General features: G+C 45.5%; 1 protein-coding gene across 1 annotated transcript in view; it reads left to right on the top strand.

Moving 5' to 3' along the window:
• The window catches only part of MRC2 (mannose receptor C-type 2), a 587074-nt gene that overhangs the window by 509356 nt on the left and 57042 nt on the right, over positions 1-20676 (top strand). The window contains exons 21-24 of the mRNA XM_069634149.1: positions 6983-7097; positions 8416-8579; positions 12882-12990; positions 13797-14035. Coding sequence (XP_069490250.1) covers positions 6983-7097; positions 8416-8579; positions 12882-12990; positions 13797-14035 — 627 coding nt within the window. The remainder of the gene's footprint in view (positions 1-6982; positions 7098-8415; positions 8580-12881; positions 12991-13796; positions 14036-20676) is intronic.

Raw genomic sequence — 20676 nt, 5'->3', positions numbered from 1 at the left:
CCGGCCAGCTATTGCGCTGTCTCATTGTCACATTAATCAGAGAAGGCTGTATCGTGGTGTGGGAGCTGGTAACCGAGTCCTCACCCTGTCGGTCTCTGTAGAGAAAGGGCACAGGGTTTGGTCCCTGCATCATCCTAGCACTCAACGCAGCCTGGATTGCAGAGGAAGGGCAGAAGTCAAGTCACAAGACCACAAAGCCAGCAGCGACGAGACCAAGTACTTGCCATACTTTTGGGACGAGGCACAACCAATTCACAGGTGAGTAAAACAACCTCAAATATACTTTTCAGAATGGCACAACACACAATCAAGGTAAGTAAGAACTTTTGTAACTGTTCACTCACGTTAATGTTACCAAATAACTCTTTCACAAGTAAGTACACTTTTAAACACTTGTTATATTTTTCAAGGCAGAATCCTCCTTCCCTATTCTATTGCATGAGTTATCTGAGGCAGAAGAGGGACCCTGGTGGTCTAGGTGCCAGCTGTAGGCAGGGTGAGATGGGGTTCAGTTGCAGGAACAGTCAGAGTTCCTCAGGAAGACTGTGCAAAACAAGTAGGTAGTTCACTTTTAAGTTAGTTAGGGTCCAGCGACTTCTGAGAAGACACCCTAGGTTTCCAGCAGTGAGTCTGGGTGAACTGGATGAGAGGATACCCAATCACAGGAAACACTCCAAAGCTTTACAGAAATCACGAAGGCTTAAGGTATGTAAATACCCCAGCCAACACAGTACCTCAGCATGGAAAAAGCGTTGCAGCAGGGGAGACTTCAGGATCTGCGGCAAAAAACCTGGTCAATGGATTCCTTTGTCATGAAGACGGAAGACAGGACTTTAGAAGAGATTTTCCAGCAGGGATCAACGAAGAAGGCTCCAAGCAAGATTTTTGTGGCTGGATGCGGCTCTGTGGTTTTGGTGCCCTTTTCAGAAGCCAGAAGAAGACAGAATTTCGCTAATTGGATTTGCGTTGCTAATCTGGTCCAGTTCTTTGGTGAGGGGACTTCAAGGACTGGGGTGACATCTCTGGAGGTTCAGCAGGATGCCACCAAATGTTCAGCTCGATTTGTAATTCAGAAGACCGTGCCACGCAAACTGCCTCGAGATCCCAGGGTTTTGTGGTATTACAGCCCTGCAAGGCTGCAGCATGATGTGGGATGGGTCAAAATGCAGGTCTTCTGGAATCTAAGGGATCCCACCAGGCTCTTCATCGGGGTCATCGTTTTTGGAGTCCCCAGGTCGCTGGCAAGGAAGAGTAACGGCAGGCTCCAGTTACTCTGCAGGCTCGCTGGAGATCGCTATGGCCTTCCAATCAGGACAGCCAGCCCTTCACTGGGAGTGTGTTCCTTTCAGGTAAGGTGAAAGACAAAGGGCTACAGAGTTTTGGGCTCCTCCCTCGCCTCCTGCCTTTCCAGACACACTGGAATCCACATGATTCCCTCCGAAGGCAAAACAGCCACAGAGGTCTTTCGCACCTAGAATGGTAGGGGAAGACCTCAGAAATAGCAAGCACACAAGAAATGGTGAAAGAAGAAGAATCCCAACATTTTAGAAAAAACTGTGGCCTTTCTGTGCATTACCGAGGTTGAATTAACAGCCTGCGAGTAATAGAGACTGAAAGTGATAAAGGTAAAACCACTGCCACCAGCCATTCATGTAAAACTCGCAATTGTAACAAAATGTTAACAGGTAAGTAAGAAAGGGGATACATTGTAAATCCCAGCTCTCAACATAGGGTGGGGTGTGCTGGCATACTCAACAAAATGTAAATGGGGATGTGAATCCCTCTTCACTACTTGGGAAATGAACAGGGGAGCCCATAGGGGTAACCCAGCCTAAGCCCAAAAGTTGTCGGAAACTATAACTTTATGAAACTATAACTTTAGCCATACACTGTGGTAGAGACATAAAAAGGTCACCCATAAAAAGAGTAATAGACTAGGTGAAAGGCGGAAAAAGATTCCCCTTCAACCACTTTGCTTGGTCGATACAAAACTTAAATATTCTGGCTCCATATTTGAAGAAGCATTCTTAAAGGGATTTTAGGTTTCAAATGCTGAAGTTAAAATGAAATCTTATATATTTTTTATTTTTTTAAATTTTATTTTATTTGTATATGGTTTAAAGAAGAAAAGAAAAACCTTTACAAATTTCATAATAATAAAAAAGCAGTTTTACAGAGTACATAAAATCAATTAATTATTAACATCACTAACATATCATCAAAGACAAGCTGTCTCTCCCTATGTCTCCGATCAGCTAAATATCTCTCCAAATAAGAATTCAATAGGGTTACTCTTTCTGGATCATGAAGAGCCCAAGAAAAAAAAAACTATCTGTGCCCCTTGCAACATGGAATACCTTTCCCTTTAGATTTACACGCTATGTTAATACTTCTTTCGAACAGATATGGTCAGATTATAAGGTCACATTTCCTCCAGACTTGCATGACAGTAGAGGTCAAAGCTATTTCATGGCCTGATATCATTCTGTCCCAAAGATATTCTGAGATAATTCCCTCCTCCCGAGACACAAATCTTCTAAATAAAGCCAATCTCATATTCCATGTACCCTCGCAATCCATTAATAAATGACGTAGCGTTTGGTTGGACGGAATAGCACATGTTGTATAGAGCTTGCTAGATTTCTCACCTTGGTTGCGCGCAACCAGGACTTCCCCGGTGTGTATTAGGTTCAATCTTATTCTTAGGAAGTTGGTTCTAAGTTGTCTGTCTGGGAATTTCACCAAGTAACGTGGAAGGCAACCCAACTTCTTATCAACCACCAGAAATGTGTTTGTTGGAATTGAATTCCTTACTCTGGATATGGTTTTGATCCAGTCGTATGATTCCATATTCCGTTTTACTTTCTGTGGATTTGTAAGTAGTGTCTCTAGATCCAGATCGATTTTCACTAAAATCGCTTTGCCTTTCCTTCTAAAGTGGCAAAGATCCTGGATTTCGAGTATTCGAGGTGCGTTTTAATGTCCCAATCAAAGTACAAGTCCGAGAGGTGAGGAGATCTAGGTACAGTGAAATCAGCTTCCAGTCGGCTAAACAGCCAAGTGATTTCAAGCCTAACTAGAATCTTAGATTCCAAATGGGGGTACTCATTGTTGGGCAAGATTGTATGCAGTACCCTTGGGGTGCACTATATCAACCCTGACCTCCTGGCAATACCCAACCTTCAGTATAAGTCTGTACTACACAGGTTGGTAGTATGGCTGAGCAGCCAGCTTATCTCAAGAGGGTTCAATGTGAGCTGTAGGGGAGCTGCACAGAGATTCACACTGACAGGTATTCAAATAAACACTTGCACACAAGGTTTCTTGAATAAACAATTATTTATTTATCCGTCAGTTGGAGTAAGCCTTCGTCAGAAGGGAGCAATACAAAAGTAACACTCAAATACACTTCAAAACACAAACTCTTAATATTCTAAAATCAGTGAAGACCCTTTTGGGATGGTCCACAGTCACAACCTACACCGTAAGGTGACTTCAATAGCTAGGGTGCTGGGGACATTTATATCTTACTGTTGCATTTAGAATACTTTTAGAAATTGGTTAAAGTAAAAGGTTATTAGAACAAACAAGAGATCAGATATATTCTTAAGCAGGCAAATACTTTTAGATCCACTACGCATACTTTCCCATATAACAGGTTAAGCCACAGTCAATGGGCAAAAGTCTTATGTGGGCTGAAGCACTTCTGGTAGGTAAGTAGGAAAAATCTTTGCACAATGTTTTAGAAGTCTTTGAAGAAAAGAAGAATCCATGTAGGGCCACACGCTGTTTAGACTTGTGAGGAGTAGAATATGCAAGCAACTCTACAACAAGAGGTAAGTTCTCTCAGACTTTACAGTACCTTTGAATTGCAGAAAAAGTTCAGCAGATGACTTCTGTTCCTGTGCAGCTCTGCAGATCACTCTGTTCCTGGGCTTCAGTAGTGGGGGCAAGAGTGAGCACTTCTGGGGACTCCTGCACTGCTATGGGACGGTCGAAGCTCGCTACCAGCAATCTTGCCAAAAAGCGGCACTTCAGTGTTTCAGCTACTCGCGACTACTGCAAATAGCAACACCGCGGTTCCTGGCTGTCGAGATGGACTTTCCTTGCTTCTGGTGTCCCGCACTCTATTGAGGGGGCTCAGGCTCGGTCAGTCCTTCTTCCTGGGAGTCCAGAGGATCTTCCTGTAGTCTTGGCCAATTTAAAAGCAACACACACAATCTGGTGTTCCTCTCCCTGGCTATTCGGTTTCCAGCAGCAACTCTGTGGAAAGGCAACCAGCTCTGAGAGAATGTCCAGGTGGCTTACTTTGGAGTTCATTGGTCCCACCAACTCAAGGGGAGAAATCATTGCAGCGGCTTCTCTGTCGATACGAATTTGGAGTTTCAGCACAGCAGCATGGCTTCACCGGGCCAACCAACGGTCCAGGAGTTGCACCAGGCGTCCTCTTAATGTTCTTCTTCGGTTCCTTCGTCCAGTGTTCAACTCTGCCTTCCAAGCCAAAAGCCTCGCCTTTTATTCAGTTCTCTCCCATTCATTCCAGCCTAGCTGTCAGTAACCCAGCAGGGTGACTGTCCTTGCCGGACAGTCAGCCAGCCAATCACGACAGAGTGCATTTGGGTCTCCTAGGAGACTAAGCACGGGGAGTTTCGGGCACCTCCCTCACTTCCTGCCCATCCCAGACACACAGGAGCCAGAGGCGGGCTTCACTCATGTATCCTGCTAAAAGCAAAGCAAGCAAAGGGATCATACCTGGTTTGGCGCACAGAGTAAATCTCAAAAAGGAGCTTTCCACAAGGAAATGGCAAAAAAAGACGACCAGGGCCATTTTAACAAAAATGGCACCTTTGGGTGCTTTATTGCAGCTGCAAACGCAGTCCGCGGTAAATGCTCACCATGGTAGTTAAAATTAAACCACTGCCACCAGCCATTCACAGAGGAAAGGGTAACATAACATTGTTACATGAGAAGCTAGACAAAGGGGATACTAGGTAACATCTCCAGCACCCTATTGTAAAATAGTGTGTGCTGGGTCTACAAAGTTACAATTGTAAGTAAAGTCATTTTCACTTTACTGCTCTGGGAAACAGTAGTTTATCCCAGAGAAGGTATTTAAACCTTGGGGAAATCTGAAAGACTTCCCTGTGCCACTGCACTGAAGGTGCTGTGTGACACAATGTAAAAGATGATGCCTATGGAGTTTGTCAGGCTCCATAACCAAAAGAAATAGAAAGTTCAGAAATCACATTAAAATACACATGCGAGTGGTAAAAAGGGTCTCGCTCTCTCCAGGTTTAAAACGATCAAGTCCTCAAAATCCAGCAAAGTTGCTGGGGGTCTCTAATGTGGAGGGAATTGGCACATTTCTGAGAATTCTCCCTAACACTCATCGGTAGGCCGAGCATCTCTTTCCATATGCGACCCTCCAACTTACTCCAATTTGTGCCCCAGATCCACGACTTTGTTTCCAAATCATGCAGGATTACCGGGACCGCTTTTGCTGTGTAAAATGTTACCATAGGCAGAATAGAAAATGTGCAGTATTTAACATTACGTTTTTCCATTTGTGGAACAATTTGCAGAGTTTTGCCTAGGATATCCTACTCCATTTTGAACAATGGTGGGGAGGTGTGTATTGTATAACCCAGGTATGTTAATTCTTCTACCTGTGGGATGTTTTGACTGTCCAGAACCCAATTTGAGAAATGTATCTTTTTCCGAGGGTGTCTGAAGACCAGTATCATTGATTTTTCGGGGTTTATGGATAACCCATTTGCGCTAGCATATTCCCCCTAATTTGGCCAGCAGGCGCTGTAAGCCTATTCCAGTCTTGTTTAATAAAACAATATCATCTGCATAGGCCAGCCAATGAATCTTTCTTCCATTCAGTTCTGGGCCGGCCAATGCAGATGGTTCTAGAATTGCACCCATATCCGTCAAAAATAGGTTAAAGAACAGGGGGGCTCCCAGGCACCTCTCTCACTCCTCAGTCGGTTCAGACAGGTGCCCTTGGTTATCGAAGCGAATCCTCATAGAAGTGTCCTTGTACAATTCGACCAGCATTGCAAGCAACGTCTCTGGAATCCCGCCAATTCCTGAGTTTATTCCAGAGAAGCGCTCTATCAACCTGGTCGAAAGCCTTGGACAGATCTACCCAGGCTCCATACAAAGTCGCTTCCCCCTTCCCCATAGTGAATTCACTAACCAGGTTTAGCACTAGGCCATGCAAAGCTGTGGACAGCCCTCGTCTAAAGCCTGTTTGAATATCGGGAGAGAACCTCCATGGACTCCACCCAATTTAATAGTTCTTTTAACAGTAATTTCATTAAATCTGTTCCCTAGGTGTGTTGGGGATGAGGAGTAGGGTCCCAAGAGGAATGAGACTATGCCGATACTGTGCCCTAGAGGATGAGACCTTGAAACATCTTTGGTCTGTATTGCCCTGACTTGCGTTCCTTGTGGAAGGGAAAAAACAGAAGGGCTTTTAACTCGACAGATGAGGATTTATGGATCAGGATTTTAAACACAAATAAAATGTCTATCTTTAAAGTTTTAGAATTTTTGGATGTTGTTTTTCAGGAAAATACTTTTTAAAAAATGAAGAAAATTGTATTTTTTACTGATTGTATTAATTGGTATTTTTTTTTGTAAGTGATGTGTGAAAAGTTCAGTTTTGTACTAAAAAGCACAATAAAATTAAATAAAAATAAAAAAAAGATTCCCCTTCACCTAGGGACAAGGTAAAATAGATACCTAGTCAAAGCAAACAGTTCTGACGTTGACACAGGTCAGCAAGATTAAACATTGATATGAAAATCTTAACCAACACTAACAATATACTCTAACCTTGGTGGTGCAATTTTATTATTTTTTTAATCAAAAACGTTTGGTCTAACAGAAAATCATAAAGCTAAAAAATACTGACCATATAAATGGCAGTGCCTGCAGATGTTGCTTATACTGTCAATTCTTTCCTATGCAGTGCTTTGGGGTAAATGGAATGAGAAAGGAGGAGCAGAAGACGTGGCAAGAATCAAATTATTCCTGCAGACTTCTAGGAGGGGAGCTGGCCACAATAAGCAACTACCTGGAGCAAGGTAAATGGGAATGGGAGGGGCACAGCCAACAAGCACCATCCCCAAAGTCACACCTAAAATCTCCACTTCCTCCTGGTTTCCTTTCTGGGCAGGTCCCTCTCTTCACACCATCTTGCTATCTACTTACTATGGCAATGGCCATGCATTTTTGCAGTTTACCTCACCTGACTAGGTCTTCATCCTTCAAATCGCCACTTGTCTGAATCACACCAACTCTGTGCCCATGGCAGGGTTTACTGTTGTGATCAGAACCTATGAGCGCTAGTACAGAAGGCGACCTGCAAAGGACCAACATCCGCTGAGTGAGGGAGCACAGGAACAATGGGGCAGTGTAGGTGGACTCCTGATCCTTTGAGTGCAGAAGTTAGTTTGCACATGTGGCCACTGCCTCCAGAATCCAGGCACGCTGTTCTTTTGTACCTGCAGTCAGTGGGCTCCAGTACCTCAAACATAGTATCTGCTCCTTTTGCCACCACTTATAGAAACTAGATGTTTAACCTTACCTATTCTGGATTGGGCGGGCAGGCCAGAAGACGCATTAGCAGATTCTGAGGCTAAGCGACCAGAGCTCACAGACTTGGTCCAGATCATCTGACAAATGTAAACACTCTTTGCCCATCAACTAGATAGCACAGAGACCAATACTATTTCCTGCATCCCCAAATGAGAAGGAGGAGAAGAAGAAGAAGAAGTTGTTCCGCACCCATTTCTCGACCCCAATATTTTATGGCTTCTTTGATATCTACTATAACCAAAAAAGTCTACCTCTTCGGTGCATGATATATGTATTTGGAAGTACCTGTATCCTACTTCCAAACCCCCCCCCCCCAACCAACCACCACCCGACTTCCCATGACTGCCAAACCCAGATTGTTGATATGTGAAGAATATAATGCATGTTCTAGGGTGAGCAAGATCAGGCCACATTTCAATGGAAATCTGGGCGAGCAGCAGAGAGGCGTTAGGTGGGGATAGATGAGGGGAAGAGGAGACAGCTAGCAAGGTTCCCTTAAGGTAATGGGCAACTCGGTTTTTGAAGGATAATCTTTTTTCACCTTTTACGTTTTTTCTTCTGTACTAGCACTCATTCTTGATTCATGTTTGTCTCTTCCTTTACTTTTGATCCTCGTCCACATCTTACTGCACTATTTAGCCATGAATCTGAGCATGCTAGACCTCACTGGGCGTCCTCTGCCCTGGAAATGTTTAATAGGAAGAAGCTCCCTTAGCTACACACTCCTGCCCTTGCTCTGTTGTTGCTGACTGTGCATTCTTATTCATCCATTCTCCTTCCTTTTTCCCTTGTGTTCCCTATCAGCATTCATCACCTCCATCCTTTCCAACACAACCTTTGATCTTTGGATCGGCCTCCACGATGGGGAGAGGGAGTTCCAGTGGGCAGATCGTGATGCTCTGAAGTATGTAAACTGGGCACCGGGCGAGCCTTCAGGATACAGCGCATCCAGCACGAATAAGAAACCGGTAAGTTCTTACCACCATCTTGGCCATGGTGAACCCACCTCATCTAGGTGTCTGCCTGCTGATCTGCAACAAGTGTGGTGCATAGATTTGTGTACAAAGGCAATACCGGCTCTCCATTCTCACCAAGAAGAGAGCCCATATCCAAGTCCACATCTCTGCGGCATCTAACAACTCGGCTGAACTCTTTAAAATCTGCAAGGAACTGGCCAATCCTGCCGCAGTCTCTACCTCTCCTGTCCCCTCCCAGGCCCTCTGCATGGCACTGGCTTCTCACTTCATTTCAAAAACTCAGGACACCTGTCCTCACTCTTCTCCTATCACCTCCCTCCCTCTATTCCCTGCTCTTCCTCTGGCCCTTCTGCAGCCAGCCCTCCTCCCTCCTTCTCTGCCTTTCCCCTTTTCTCTGCTGACAAGGTTTCCAGACAAGTCCGATCTATGAAAGTCTCGTCAAAACAGGTTCACCCCTGTTCCTCCAAAACTATCAAGGACCACATTGACTCCCTGGCTCCTGCCCTAGCTGACTTCTGCAATCACTCCTTCGCCACTGGAGTCTTCCCTTCCCCCCCTTAAACACTTCCTTATGCACCCTCTTCTTAAGAAACCCTCTTCCGACCCCTCCTGCCCGGCTAACTATCGCCCAATCTCCATCACTCCCTTCCTGGGCAAGCTCCTGGAGAAACTGGCCATCTCCCAGCTTAATCTCCATGCTGAATCTGTGGGTTGTCTTCATGACCATCAGTCGGGCTTCAGAGCTGCCAGAAGCACGGAAACTGCTCTCCTGAAAATCTGTGAAGACCTGCTCGCCAACCTTCACTCCAACATTCCATGTGTTCTCATCTTGCTTGATCTCTCTTCTGCCTTTGATACTGTCAACCATGCCATCCTGCTCAACCGTCTCCATGATAACCTGGGTATCACTGGTCAGGCTCTGGCGTGGCTGACTTCTTTACTCTCCAATCGACCCTCCCAGGTCCAACTTGGGTCCTTCCTGTCTGACATCTTTTTCTCTACCCATGGTGTCCCCCAGGGATCTAACCTCTCTCCCTGGCTGTTCAACCAATATCTGGCACTCCTTGCCCACTGCATCGCCGCTCTCTGCCCCAACTTTCAGTGCTATGCGGATGATACCCAGCTCATTTTCAGGCTACCCTCGGCCTCCTCCTCTCCTTCCCTCATCTCTGACTGTCTGTCTGCTATCCAGGAGGGGTGTGCCACCAATGACCTCTGCCTTAATGCCAGTAAGACCGAGATTCTACTCATCGGCACATCCACTCCCTCCTTCCCTGCAGCTCGCTAGCCGGCCTCTCTTGGCCCTCTTCCTGCTCCTACCTGCAAGACAAAAAACCTCTGGGTCATCTTCGACTCCACACTCTCCTTCTCTTCTCACATTTCTGACGTCTCAAAGAAGTCACACTACCAGCTTCAACTCCTCAGAGGTATTCTTCCTTTCCTCTCCTTCCCCCAGAAGCTCACCGTCTCCAGAGCCCTGGTTCTCTCTAAGCTGGACTACTGTAACAGCCTCTATCTAAATCTGCCTGCCTCTACTCTCCGCCCTCTGCAACTCATCCAGAATAGGACTGCGAGACTTGTCCTTGGCCTCACGCCCAGGGACCATATCTCTCCAGGACTGAAATCTCTGCACTGGCTCCCAGTGGCTGCAAGGATCAAGTTCAAACCCCTCTGCATTGTCCACAAGGCCTTCTGGGGCCGAAATACCTTCAACTCTCTCTTCCTAAATATCTTCCTTCTCGAGCTCTTCGCTCATCCGCCTCCAACTCTCTCAGGGTCAGCCGCTTCGCCAAGCAACAAGTTGAGAGTAGATCTCTCTCCTCGGCTGGGGCCTCTCTCTGGAACAGCCTTCCTGCCTCCCTGAAACTTGAGGAGAACCATCTTCAGTTCCGGAAGCACCTCAAAACCTTCCTCTTTGCTTCTGCTTTCTCCCCCCCTCTCCCCTGCTAAATTCCTGATTGAAACTGCATTGAATCTGCACTGGGCCACTCTCACCGTTTTCGGTCCCTGGCCCAGCCACTTGCCCCCTGCTCTGCCTCCTTGGCAACCCCTGCACTGCGGGAATGTCTCTGTATCCCTACAGCCCCCCTCCCAGCACTTGTCTGCACTTACCTTGCACTTGCCACCAGCTGGCCCTTATTATTTATCTTGTTATGCTACTACCCCTTTACTGCACTTTCCCCTTGCACTTTCCCTTCCCCTCTTCCCATGCACTTGCGCAATCTGAATGACACCTGGCCTAGTAGGATCGTTGTCTATCTTCCCTTTGTCCCCCCTCCCTGCCTCGTCGCTCCTTGAAACACTTGTGTATAGGCACGTTATAAATGCCATATCATATCATATCAAAGCTCTTTTGTGTTTGTGTGATTTTAATGAAATGCGCAGATCGGGTCCCTTTATCTATGAAGGTACACTGCACATTTCTGAGGAGCAGTGGTGTTAGAATGGATTTCTAAACTCTGGCCTGCTGGACAGTTCTTTAGGAGGCCAACCTTGTTATATGAACAGAGGACACTTCTGGGAAGATAGCCAGACCAATTCACAGTACCTAGACCACCAGCACAGGAGTGGTCCTCTCCCTGTCAAGACTTGTGTTTTACTGTTTTCAGCACACGCCCTCTTACATGGAGTGATTTGGGAACACTTTGCATCCCCTTCTCTTTGTTCTACAAAGCGTTTTTGCTACTTTACAGGCATCCTCTGAACAGGCTGGTGGCAGTCGTGACTTTTTTTACCCTTTTTTTTGTTTGTATTGTCCCTTCAGCTTCACTTCCCTTTTGCTCATTTGCTATGGTGAAACTGATCAGCCCTTCATGCTATCTACTGGGAAACCTGGTTTCCCTTTTGAATTCTTGCATTTTCACATTTCACAAAGGCAATTGACAGTGCAGTGCAATGGTGATACCTTTGTATCACCCTAACCTTTTACACATGCCTAAAGACCAGCTGGTGGCAGACGTTCCATTTCGGTGTGCACCTTTGCATTTACCACGTATGACTAAATGTGGTGAGTGCCCTAAAATGGCTGTGCCACGAGATCATTGCTTGTTCTTTGGCCATATCATAGTTTGGCCTTCTTGCCATCTCAGGTCAGGAAAGTCCTTTGGGCGCCTCTCACTGTAAGAAAAGCCTGAAGGCCACGCTCCCAGTGACCCCCGCCCCGTCACCCCCCGTCAACACATCATGATCCCTGGGAAAATCAGAGTCTGGGGGTAAATAAGCATAACTTTGCCGATTCCCCCCTGTCCTCCATAGGATAACATTGGGAACAAGTCCTTTTGTCTCCTATCTCTATCTTTTGGTCGTCAAACCTGGTCCAAGTATCCTGCCCTTAGGTTAGCTTTGGGTCTGGACAAGCGAGGAGAGCTTACCGGTCTTCTGGTAAAGTGTTGCGGAACTTTTAAATAGTTTGAAACTATTCTGAACCACCACCACAAGTCAACTGCATCCCTTGAGAGAATACATATATGTGAGAGATCTTGTGTTAGAACCTGTTGCTTTTGGGCACTAGGGCACATATATTTTAGGGTGTGAACTTCTGAAGTAAACAGAATTGAACTTGTGACTGGTGCTTGTCTCATTTGAACTGTATCTGCATTATTTACCTGTTATACATGGAAAGTTATTTGATGTATAGTTAATGAACAAACCAGTGATTGTATATATTTGTACTCTAAAGTAATAGGTCATAATACTACCTGCTATTCGCCACACTTTCAGTCTTGCAATGCATTTTGTTTCTTGTTATAACCTCCAAGGGCTGTATTGTGCAGCAAGTGCTAGAGAATATTGTCCTTGATTATGCTGTCACCCATGCACAAATTATAAGGGGAAAGTTGGTACCATAGGGGCAAAGCTATTTTGCTTTTGAGAGACCTTTCGATGGCAGGCCAGAGAGAGGCAGGCTGTTAGCATTAACCTGTGAACCATGCATACACATAGAAAGCTAAAGGCGCCTGTCGAGCTCTGTTCCTTTATTTTTCTACCTTTTTTTTGGTTTTTTGTGTGGATATATCACTGGCCTGCATGTTTTCCTTTATTATATCTTTTGTATTTTACGAAATATACCTTTTCATTTGTTATTCTTCCATCAACTTGCCTGTGTCATGTCCAGCTGATCAGTGAAAGCTGCTCGCTCTTGTAGCATCGTTTAGGCCAATGGTTAGGAGTGGGACTAGGATATAGATGAACTGAGGAAGTCTGTGGGTGGGACCAGGATGATTAAATTCTTTGATAACAAGCTGACTGTCTATACTGGGTTGGCTGTCTCACTGAACTGGGCATTCATTACAGATTAACTGTGCAGTGATTTGGCATGGCTCGCCACCACAATTTACCGGCCGCTGGGATGACCGGAACTGTGTGGAGGAAAAGCACGGCTACATCTGCCAGATAAGCAAAGGTGAGTTCTGAGCCCAGAGATTATTTTCTGGTTACAACTTGGCAGGGCTGCTCACTTGGGCACCGCTGGAGACCATAACTATCTGCAGCTCTTCATCTGATTGTGCTGATTCTGCCCCCCCCCACCACCATCTATCCTTGGCTCACGTCTGTAGGACCCCTCTGCAGCTGGTGCCCCTACAATACTTAGCATCTCATTCTCCCTTTGACCAGACTATCATTTGGTTCTTTACAGAATCTAAAACTACCATGTGTATGGTTCCTTGACCTTCGATTACTAGCATTCTAAATAGGGTATCTGTAACCTATGCCCCTCCAGATGTTTTGGACTACAACTCGTATTAGCACTAGCCAACATATTCAATAGTGGGGGCGGGGGGAATTCATGGGAGTTGTAGTCCAAAATATCTGGAAATCATCAGACTGCAGACCCTTGCCTTAAATATGTATTGTTGCATTGCTTACTGCATGTGCAATCCAAGAGTCCCATCACTATGCGATCAGCAGTGAAGAATCCTGCAACATTGAGCCAATCAGATTAAATGAAAATGAACTCTTCTGACTACAAACTTTACTGAATGTTACAGCCACATTTGTTTCCTCTGCCTGGATTTGCAATATTCTTGTTTTGCCTTACTAAGTGTTCCAAACCATTGGCAGGCGTCAAGTAATGTATTCACCCATTCAAAGCACGGAGTCTATGGTTTGCTTCATGATGTGTAGTCCTGTGCCGGTATTGTGACCTGGGCTAGCGTTCGCTGTTGTGGTCTGATCTCTACCTTTCATCTGGCCAATTCCCTCCCGCAGTTCCATCTTTGAACCCACCAGCAGATCCCTTACCACCTTCACTGACCTCCGTTCTCACCTGGGGCAACAGTACCTACCAGATCCTACAGAAGCCGCTAACCTGGCAGGATGCCATGCTGCTGTGTGAGACCCGTAACGCCACACTGAGCAACGTGCCAGACCCCTACCAGCAGGCCTACCTCACCCTGGCAATCAGCAGCCTGAGGGCACCAGTCTGGATCGGCCTTGCCAATGAAGAGGTACCGACTAATGAATTTACACACATCTTGCCAACATTTTGAAGATCTATATTAAGCTTAATCTAGCAGATGGTAATATTCTCTCTTCCTATAGGTTTGAGGAAGTTATGATTGGTTGTCTGACTCTACCACATTTTCCATTCTGTTCCGTCCATCACCTGAAATGTATTTATGCCTTGGTTTTAATCTTTCTATCTAAAGTAGATGTACAGTCAACAGATGAGTTCCAATGTGAATGTGGACCAATAGCCTTGACACATACAGAATGCGCACACTCACTACTTACTACCCTACTTTCTCCACTGACCTGGACTACGGTCCCCGAGGGCGTTCAACCCACAGCGCGTTGAGATCATACCAATTGTGAAAGGGGCTATACAAATGCCCAATAACATTACATAACACCACATAACAAGCTTCATATAATTACAGTTTGATTCAATTGCATTTCTTTTCATTCAAGATGTTAAAACTACATAGTATCTGTATGCTACTTGTAATGATCACCGTTCTGTCCAGTGTACAATTCGATGGTAAAATAAGGCACTATCCATAAAGGCAGTAACCGCACATTTAAATCGGCGTGTCGTTAATTTGAATGACCAACATTCTGTGTCAAGGCATGCAAAGTATCCATCAGATCAGGTTCTAAACTTCGACCGAAACAAGTCCGTAGTGGAATACAAGGGCCCAGATAGAAAAGAATGCACAGTTAAAGTTGGATGAATCTGCCATGTCGAGCCTAGCTGAAAGTCCAACATTTACCTGCTTTGATCATACAAGTACAACTGTTTGCGCTGTGTTTCAGAATACAAGACTCTCCTTGTTCTTTATCTTACTAATTTCTCAAAATCCAATGCACCCTTTTCTCAATGCTTTTTCAAAAAGATAAAATAACACTTTGTGAGGCCTGATAGTACCACTATTACATACTGTAACATACATTGCTGGTCTCACCAATACACTTAACATCTTGATTGTCTAAAAAGCGTAATGGGCATCAAATGCATATTTAAAAAGAAAGTTGTAGTGTTCAGCATATATCCGTAGTAGGCATTGTAACTTAAATGATGGATTTTGTTGAACTTTTTAGGGTACAGCACAATATTTAATAAAGGACAGTCCAGTTCATCTTGGAAATTCCCATGTAGCTAGTCGCAGAAATATCAAGAGTTTTCCTTTATGAGGGATAACAATTGAGAGACTTCACCAGCAATAAGCAAATCCAAGTAGGTAATAAATGAAAAGGTTAGAAAATTAGTCTGAACTCAATTGCATTTCCAAATTAGAAAGGATGGCTCATCTCCTTCCCTTTTTTGAATCTATAACTAGCACGAGTATAGCACAAAGCAGTCCTTTATTACACTGTTAAACAGACCATAACCCTATCCGTGTCCCTGGCTCTGTTAAAATAAAATGCTGCAAGAAGTGTAAATGAATGCTAACTTGGGGATTGGAAGGCAGGGACGCTGTTGAGATGGATTTCTAGAATCTGGCCTAGTGGACAGATTTTAGGAGGCCACCCTAGTTGTAGTGAACAGGTATCTCTGAGAGGTTGGCCAAACCCTAATCAAGGTAGCAATGGGGAACGGTCGAGGCTATTCTCAGGAGAGTGGATGTGGGATCAGAGGTCCATAATGAGCCCACACAGTAAAGCATACTAAAATTCAATTTAGACAATGTTTAAAAATACTGTGTATTCTAGGCCTTAAACACACACTAAAACAGGAAACAAGCAGGTGATAATGTTGCACAACACTCAATAAACATATACAAGTCACCATAGGTTCGTAAAATGCATTCACTTACTTAAATCAATAAAGACGGCAAGTAAAGTGATGCAGTAAGATTGAAACAAGTCACAAGTGATGTTCTCTAGCTAAAGCAGTCCATTCCCTAAGAAGAGTGGTGCCTTGTGCCCAACAGTCACAAAGCTTCTCCACAGAATGTATCTGTAACGGGTAAGTTACTTGTGTTGGTGATTGTTCAAAAGAAGAGATCGAACAAAGTTATCAGGTTTTACTACCCTGGGTCGACAACCAAAAAGCAGTAGGATGGAAGAATACAAAGTGACTTGTTCTCAATGTTATTCTTTGGAGGACAGGGGGCGACAAATGCTTTGGGTTTTCTTACCCCCTATACTCTGATTTTCCAAGGAGACTGGATGGGTTGACAGGGTCGCAGGAGGTTGGATTTCCTGCAGTTGGTTCTGGTTCTGGTTGCAAGGATTCCTCCGGTCAGGTCCAGGTGCAGAGTGCAACCCTTGGCGATGGAGAATGCAGAATGCACCAATGCAGCCTTCTTCAGGACAGAGGAAGACTAGTTCCAGCGACGGCCACTGCACAAAGACGTCGGCAGGCATCCTTCCAGTCACGGTTGTAGAAGTCCTTCCAAGACAGAGTCCCTTGAAGCTGGGAGTCTGAAACTCGCAGGAAAGCAATTTATACCACAAGCTGACAGCCACCAAAGTGCTGGCTGAAAACGCTGCATGGCAGTGGTTCTAGCTAGGTAGCCTACTGGTGGTCCAGGTGTCTGGGTGGCTCCTTGAACATGTTGAGACTGGATTGTCCCTCCAGTCCAGGGGTTGAAGCACTGCACAGGGCCTTCGTAGATCAGGTAGGCGACCAGACACAGGAGGGGATGATGGGCTCCTTCAGGAGTCCTCTTCGGATCTTCAGTAGGCTGTTCTTCTACGAGGGATTCTTGACTTCAACGCTGGTCTGAAGAAATGGCTGCAGGAGTAGTATTCTTATCCAAAATCCAGCCTGTAATCAAGTCCAAGCCCACCAACGATAAGGATCTGAACCATTCAAACAACCAGTATTTGTCCAATCGGGGACATCTATTGGTTTCACTCATTCCCCACACCTAGACTCTCAAGGTACAGAAATGTGGATTGTGGCCAGACAGTCCCACCCATCTTACTGAGCCACACACACAGGACGCCAGCCAGCGGAAGCTGCAGCTTTGCCAGCAAAGTGCATGACCTTTTATAGGATTTCCTGACCTGGCAAGGCAGGAAGAAGGCCAAAGAACAAGCGAAAACCTCCAGGCATGGCCACTGACTCTTTGTGGCCATTTCAATGCAGATTTTGTAATGAATAATCAACATGCCTACCAGTCGCTATTTCTATGGGGTGTTCCCTACCTATCAAAGTAAATAAGGTGCTTGTCAGTCATCAGTGAATGTCCAAATGAAAAGTGTTCAGCGTCCAAACTAAACCTAACTGACCCTACCACTATTACGAAAGACAGGAGCACGACTCCCTTGTCCTGGAACTTGCTTCCTGCAAATGTCATCATCTTCTGTCTTCTCATTTAGTGTTCAAGTATTCCCCTGTGACTCCTTTTATCGGTTCATCATATTGCAATCCTTTCCTGGAATTTGGTTTCCTGGGTCTTGGCTCATATAGGGTGATGTTCCCTCTCACCAGGGTATTAATACCCAGCCTCGGTGTTTCTCTCTTTACATCTTTCTCTTTTGCTTAGGTTATGGTATTCTAATAATTCTCCTGCAGCTTCGCTGGTCTTGGATAGATATTCGTGGTTACCCCTTTCCCTAGGCATGTTTCTCTCACTCCTTGAGTGTCTCACAGTCTCTTACATTCGCATTTCTCTCATTAAATACTCTGGTTCTTTGCTCAGGTGTTAGTATATTAATTGTAGTATCTTTTTCAATATTAATTGTACTCTGGCAAAATCCCCTAACAAAGAAAAAAGCCTAAGTCCTTCCTGTGATAAGACTTTAGAAAGTCCACCTTGGATGTACAGGGGGATTCCCCTTAGGTTTAGTCTGAACTACCCAAGGGCTGTAGGGAGGCACATGGTACTCGGAGCATACACTTAGTCCAAGGAAACACTCGTACACTAGAAATCATATAAAACTAAGCATTAATTGTATATACACTAAATCTTATAACCTTTAAGTAAGGTAAGTATGATCACACAGTACTATTAAACACAACATAATTGCTATATCCAAAGAATAAAAAAATACTTTAGAACAGTTGAAAGGTAGCACAAAAGTAGCAGAAACGTCTGAAACATGTATGCAAACCAGGGACGTCATTTCACCAAAATGCCAGTGGTAGCGGAAGTGACCTCAAATGACTTTTGACCTCTGATGACATCACTCGGAGTGATGTCATTTGACCCCACGCACAAGAGACATCATTGGAAGTGATGGCACACGACCTTCAGACGCATCTAATACCCTATTGCCTGAAGCTCTCACTGCAGCCAGATATAAGAACTGAAAAATGCGCGAGCGACTGAGCTTAGTGAGCCTGAACTAAACCAAGGGTTCTCCCCCCTCCCCACCCCTCTACGCCAGTATTTATTTTTTTACAGAAAATGGATTCAAATATTGCCTTTTACAGCACACATTCTGTAAAAAATGGGTAAAAAGCTACAGTTTGCAATCGGCTTTGTATGGTAAAACACGGACAAATCCAATAGAAGCCATGTTACCAACAGTGCACATGAGCATTTTCCAATTCACTTTCATGATGCCTTTGCCCACAATATATGCAGTAAAACTAAATAAATAAAAATGAAAGACATGTTAATGCTCGTTGTGCACATACTCGTCCATGTTGGCTACACCAGTGTATGCTGACATTCTATTCCCATATAAGAACATGCACCTATTTGCTTTTGCCATAATGCCAGTAATATCTGTTGGCTTTGCCAGTAAATAATGCCATGCCACAGTAAGACAACATTTCCAGAATGGTTCCACCATTGGTTAGTATGGCCACACAAGACTCAAGTTTGCTTTACCCTTGAAGCCCAGTAAAATATGCTATGCCACGGTAAGGAAATAAGTCCTGCCTGGTTTCACCAATTCAAATGACACTCGGCAATCCCATACATGATGGCATCGCAAAAAAACAGCACCCTTTGCCCACCTTGCATTTTCCCTTACGAGACATATTAATGGGTAGGCAACAAGAGAAAGATAATTTTAGAAACGATCTGTTTATTACTTACCCTGCACACATCATGAAGAAACTCTTACTGTTGGCATTTCTACCAAAAACATTGAGATTTTCCTCAGGATGTCTGCAGGAAGATTCTTTTTTGTTTCTCATAAAGACGTGCGAGACGGACCTGGGTAACCAACTGTAGCAACAGTGACTCTTTGAGTGTGACTCACACATGACCAGTGTTCACAATTCAAAGGAAACATAATTGTGCTGCTTTGGTGGCCATTTGTGTTGTAAAACCACTTTTCACTTTAAAAGAAAGAAGTGGAAGCAATTTATATTCTTTCTGTGTGGCTCAAAGGTGTCAACTGCTAGGACACCAGACCAACGCTCACTAATGCTTTTTCAAGCGTGCACGCGCATCACATGCACACACGACCAGAATGAATGACCCTTTGGTGGTTGGTGTTACATCTGGCCCCTCGGCCCTCACATGCATACGTGCACGCACACAGCTCAATGAGGACACGGGACGCGATGTCGCTTGCTACGCGTCCCGGCGGCAACTGCCGCACGGACGCAGTTTATTCCACTGCGCATGCGCGGGTCGATAACTAGGCCCGCGCATGCACGCTACGTCCAACTGGGACGTCACATCCCTTTTCAACTTTAACCAAAACAATGTAAACCTTCGGGGTGTGCATACCCCTGCACAACTGGTGCCCGTGTGGGCGGGCACATGAATAACTTGGAGTCTCACCTTACGTTTCTCAGTTCAGTCACCTGAGTCCAGGACGTAGTCCTTGAGATGCCCTGGTAGTCTCCGCTCGCGGCGGACCGTGTACCTTGGCGAGATGGTGGGCGGAGTAGAACACTCCAGTTCAGCGCTAGCGGAGTCTCTGTTCTGCTCGCCCTCCTGATCTCCAGGTGGGCCCTCCAGACCCATGGCTTCCTCTGAAGCCCTGTTCTCAGCGGGTGTTTCGATTCTTTTGAAGAACAACCGGTTGCGCGTGACTGTTCCTCGGTCGCAGGCTGCCGTCACCATTGTGCCCTTTACATGCGTTACCTTCCACGGGCATGGCTCAAATGGCAGGGACAGTTTCCCCTCGGGTTGCCGGTTTCGGACCAGCACTGTGTCCCCTACTCGCACCTCCATTTCGAGAGCTGCGATGCTGCGTTGCCTTGTGAAACCGCTGCCCCTTGTTCTCGCGGGGCCTCTCAGTAGGTACAGGAGTAGGGGCGCGGCACATGCGGGCATAGTGCCCCGGTCCATTGCACCGTCTGCAGGATCTCGTTTTGGCAGGACACTCCTCTACATGTGGCAGGTCATATCCGCAATCTTGGCAGATTGATCCGGGTGCAGTGGGATATCTGTTCTCCGTTGTCTTCGGGACCCACTTATCCTTCAGCTTCGTCCTTTTGTTTACGGAAAAAGCTTCCTCCCTTGCGCTTGGTCTGACTGCCGCGTCCATGCTCGCTCCTCTGGATTCTGCCAGCTCATACGTCCGGCCACTATCTAGTATCTGCTGCAGTGTCCACCCCGGCTCTCTCAGCACTTGTCGCCGCAATTTACCTGAGCTGCAGCCCTGGAGGACCTGGTTCCTTATCAGCTCGTCGTTGTCCCAGCGACATGTGTTGGCTATCATTCTCAGTCTGGCGCAGAATTGATCGAGAGACTCTTCCTCCCTTTGCTTCTCTCTGCAGAACAAAAAT

Source organism: Ambystoma mexicanum, chromosome 13 (assembly GCF_040938575.1).
Source record: "Ambystoma mexicanum isolate Mex_15411 chromosome 13, UKY_AmexF1_1, whole genome shotgun sequence".
Classification (NCBI taxonomy): domain Eukaryota; kingdom Metazoa; phylum Chordata; class Amphibia; order Caudata; family Ambystomatidae; genus Ambystoma; species Ambystoma mexicanum.
Note: the sequence above shows the minus strand (reverse complement) of the source record. Positions and strands in the feature narration are given on the sequence as shown.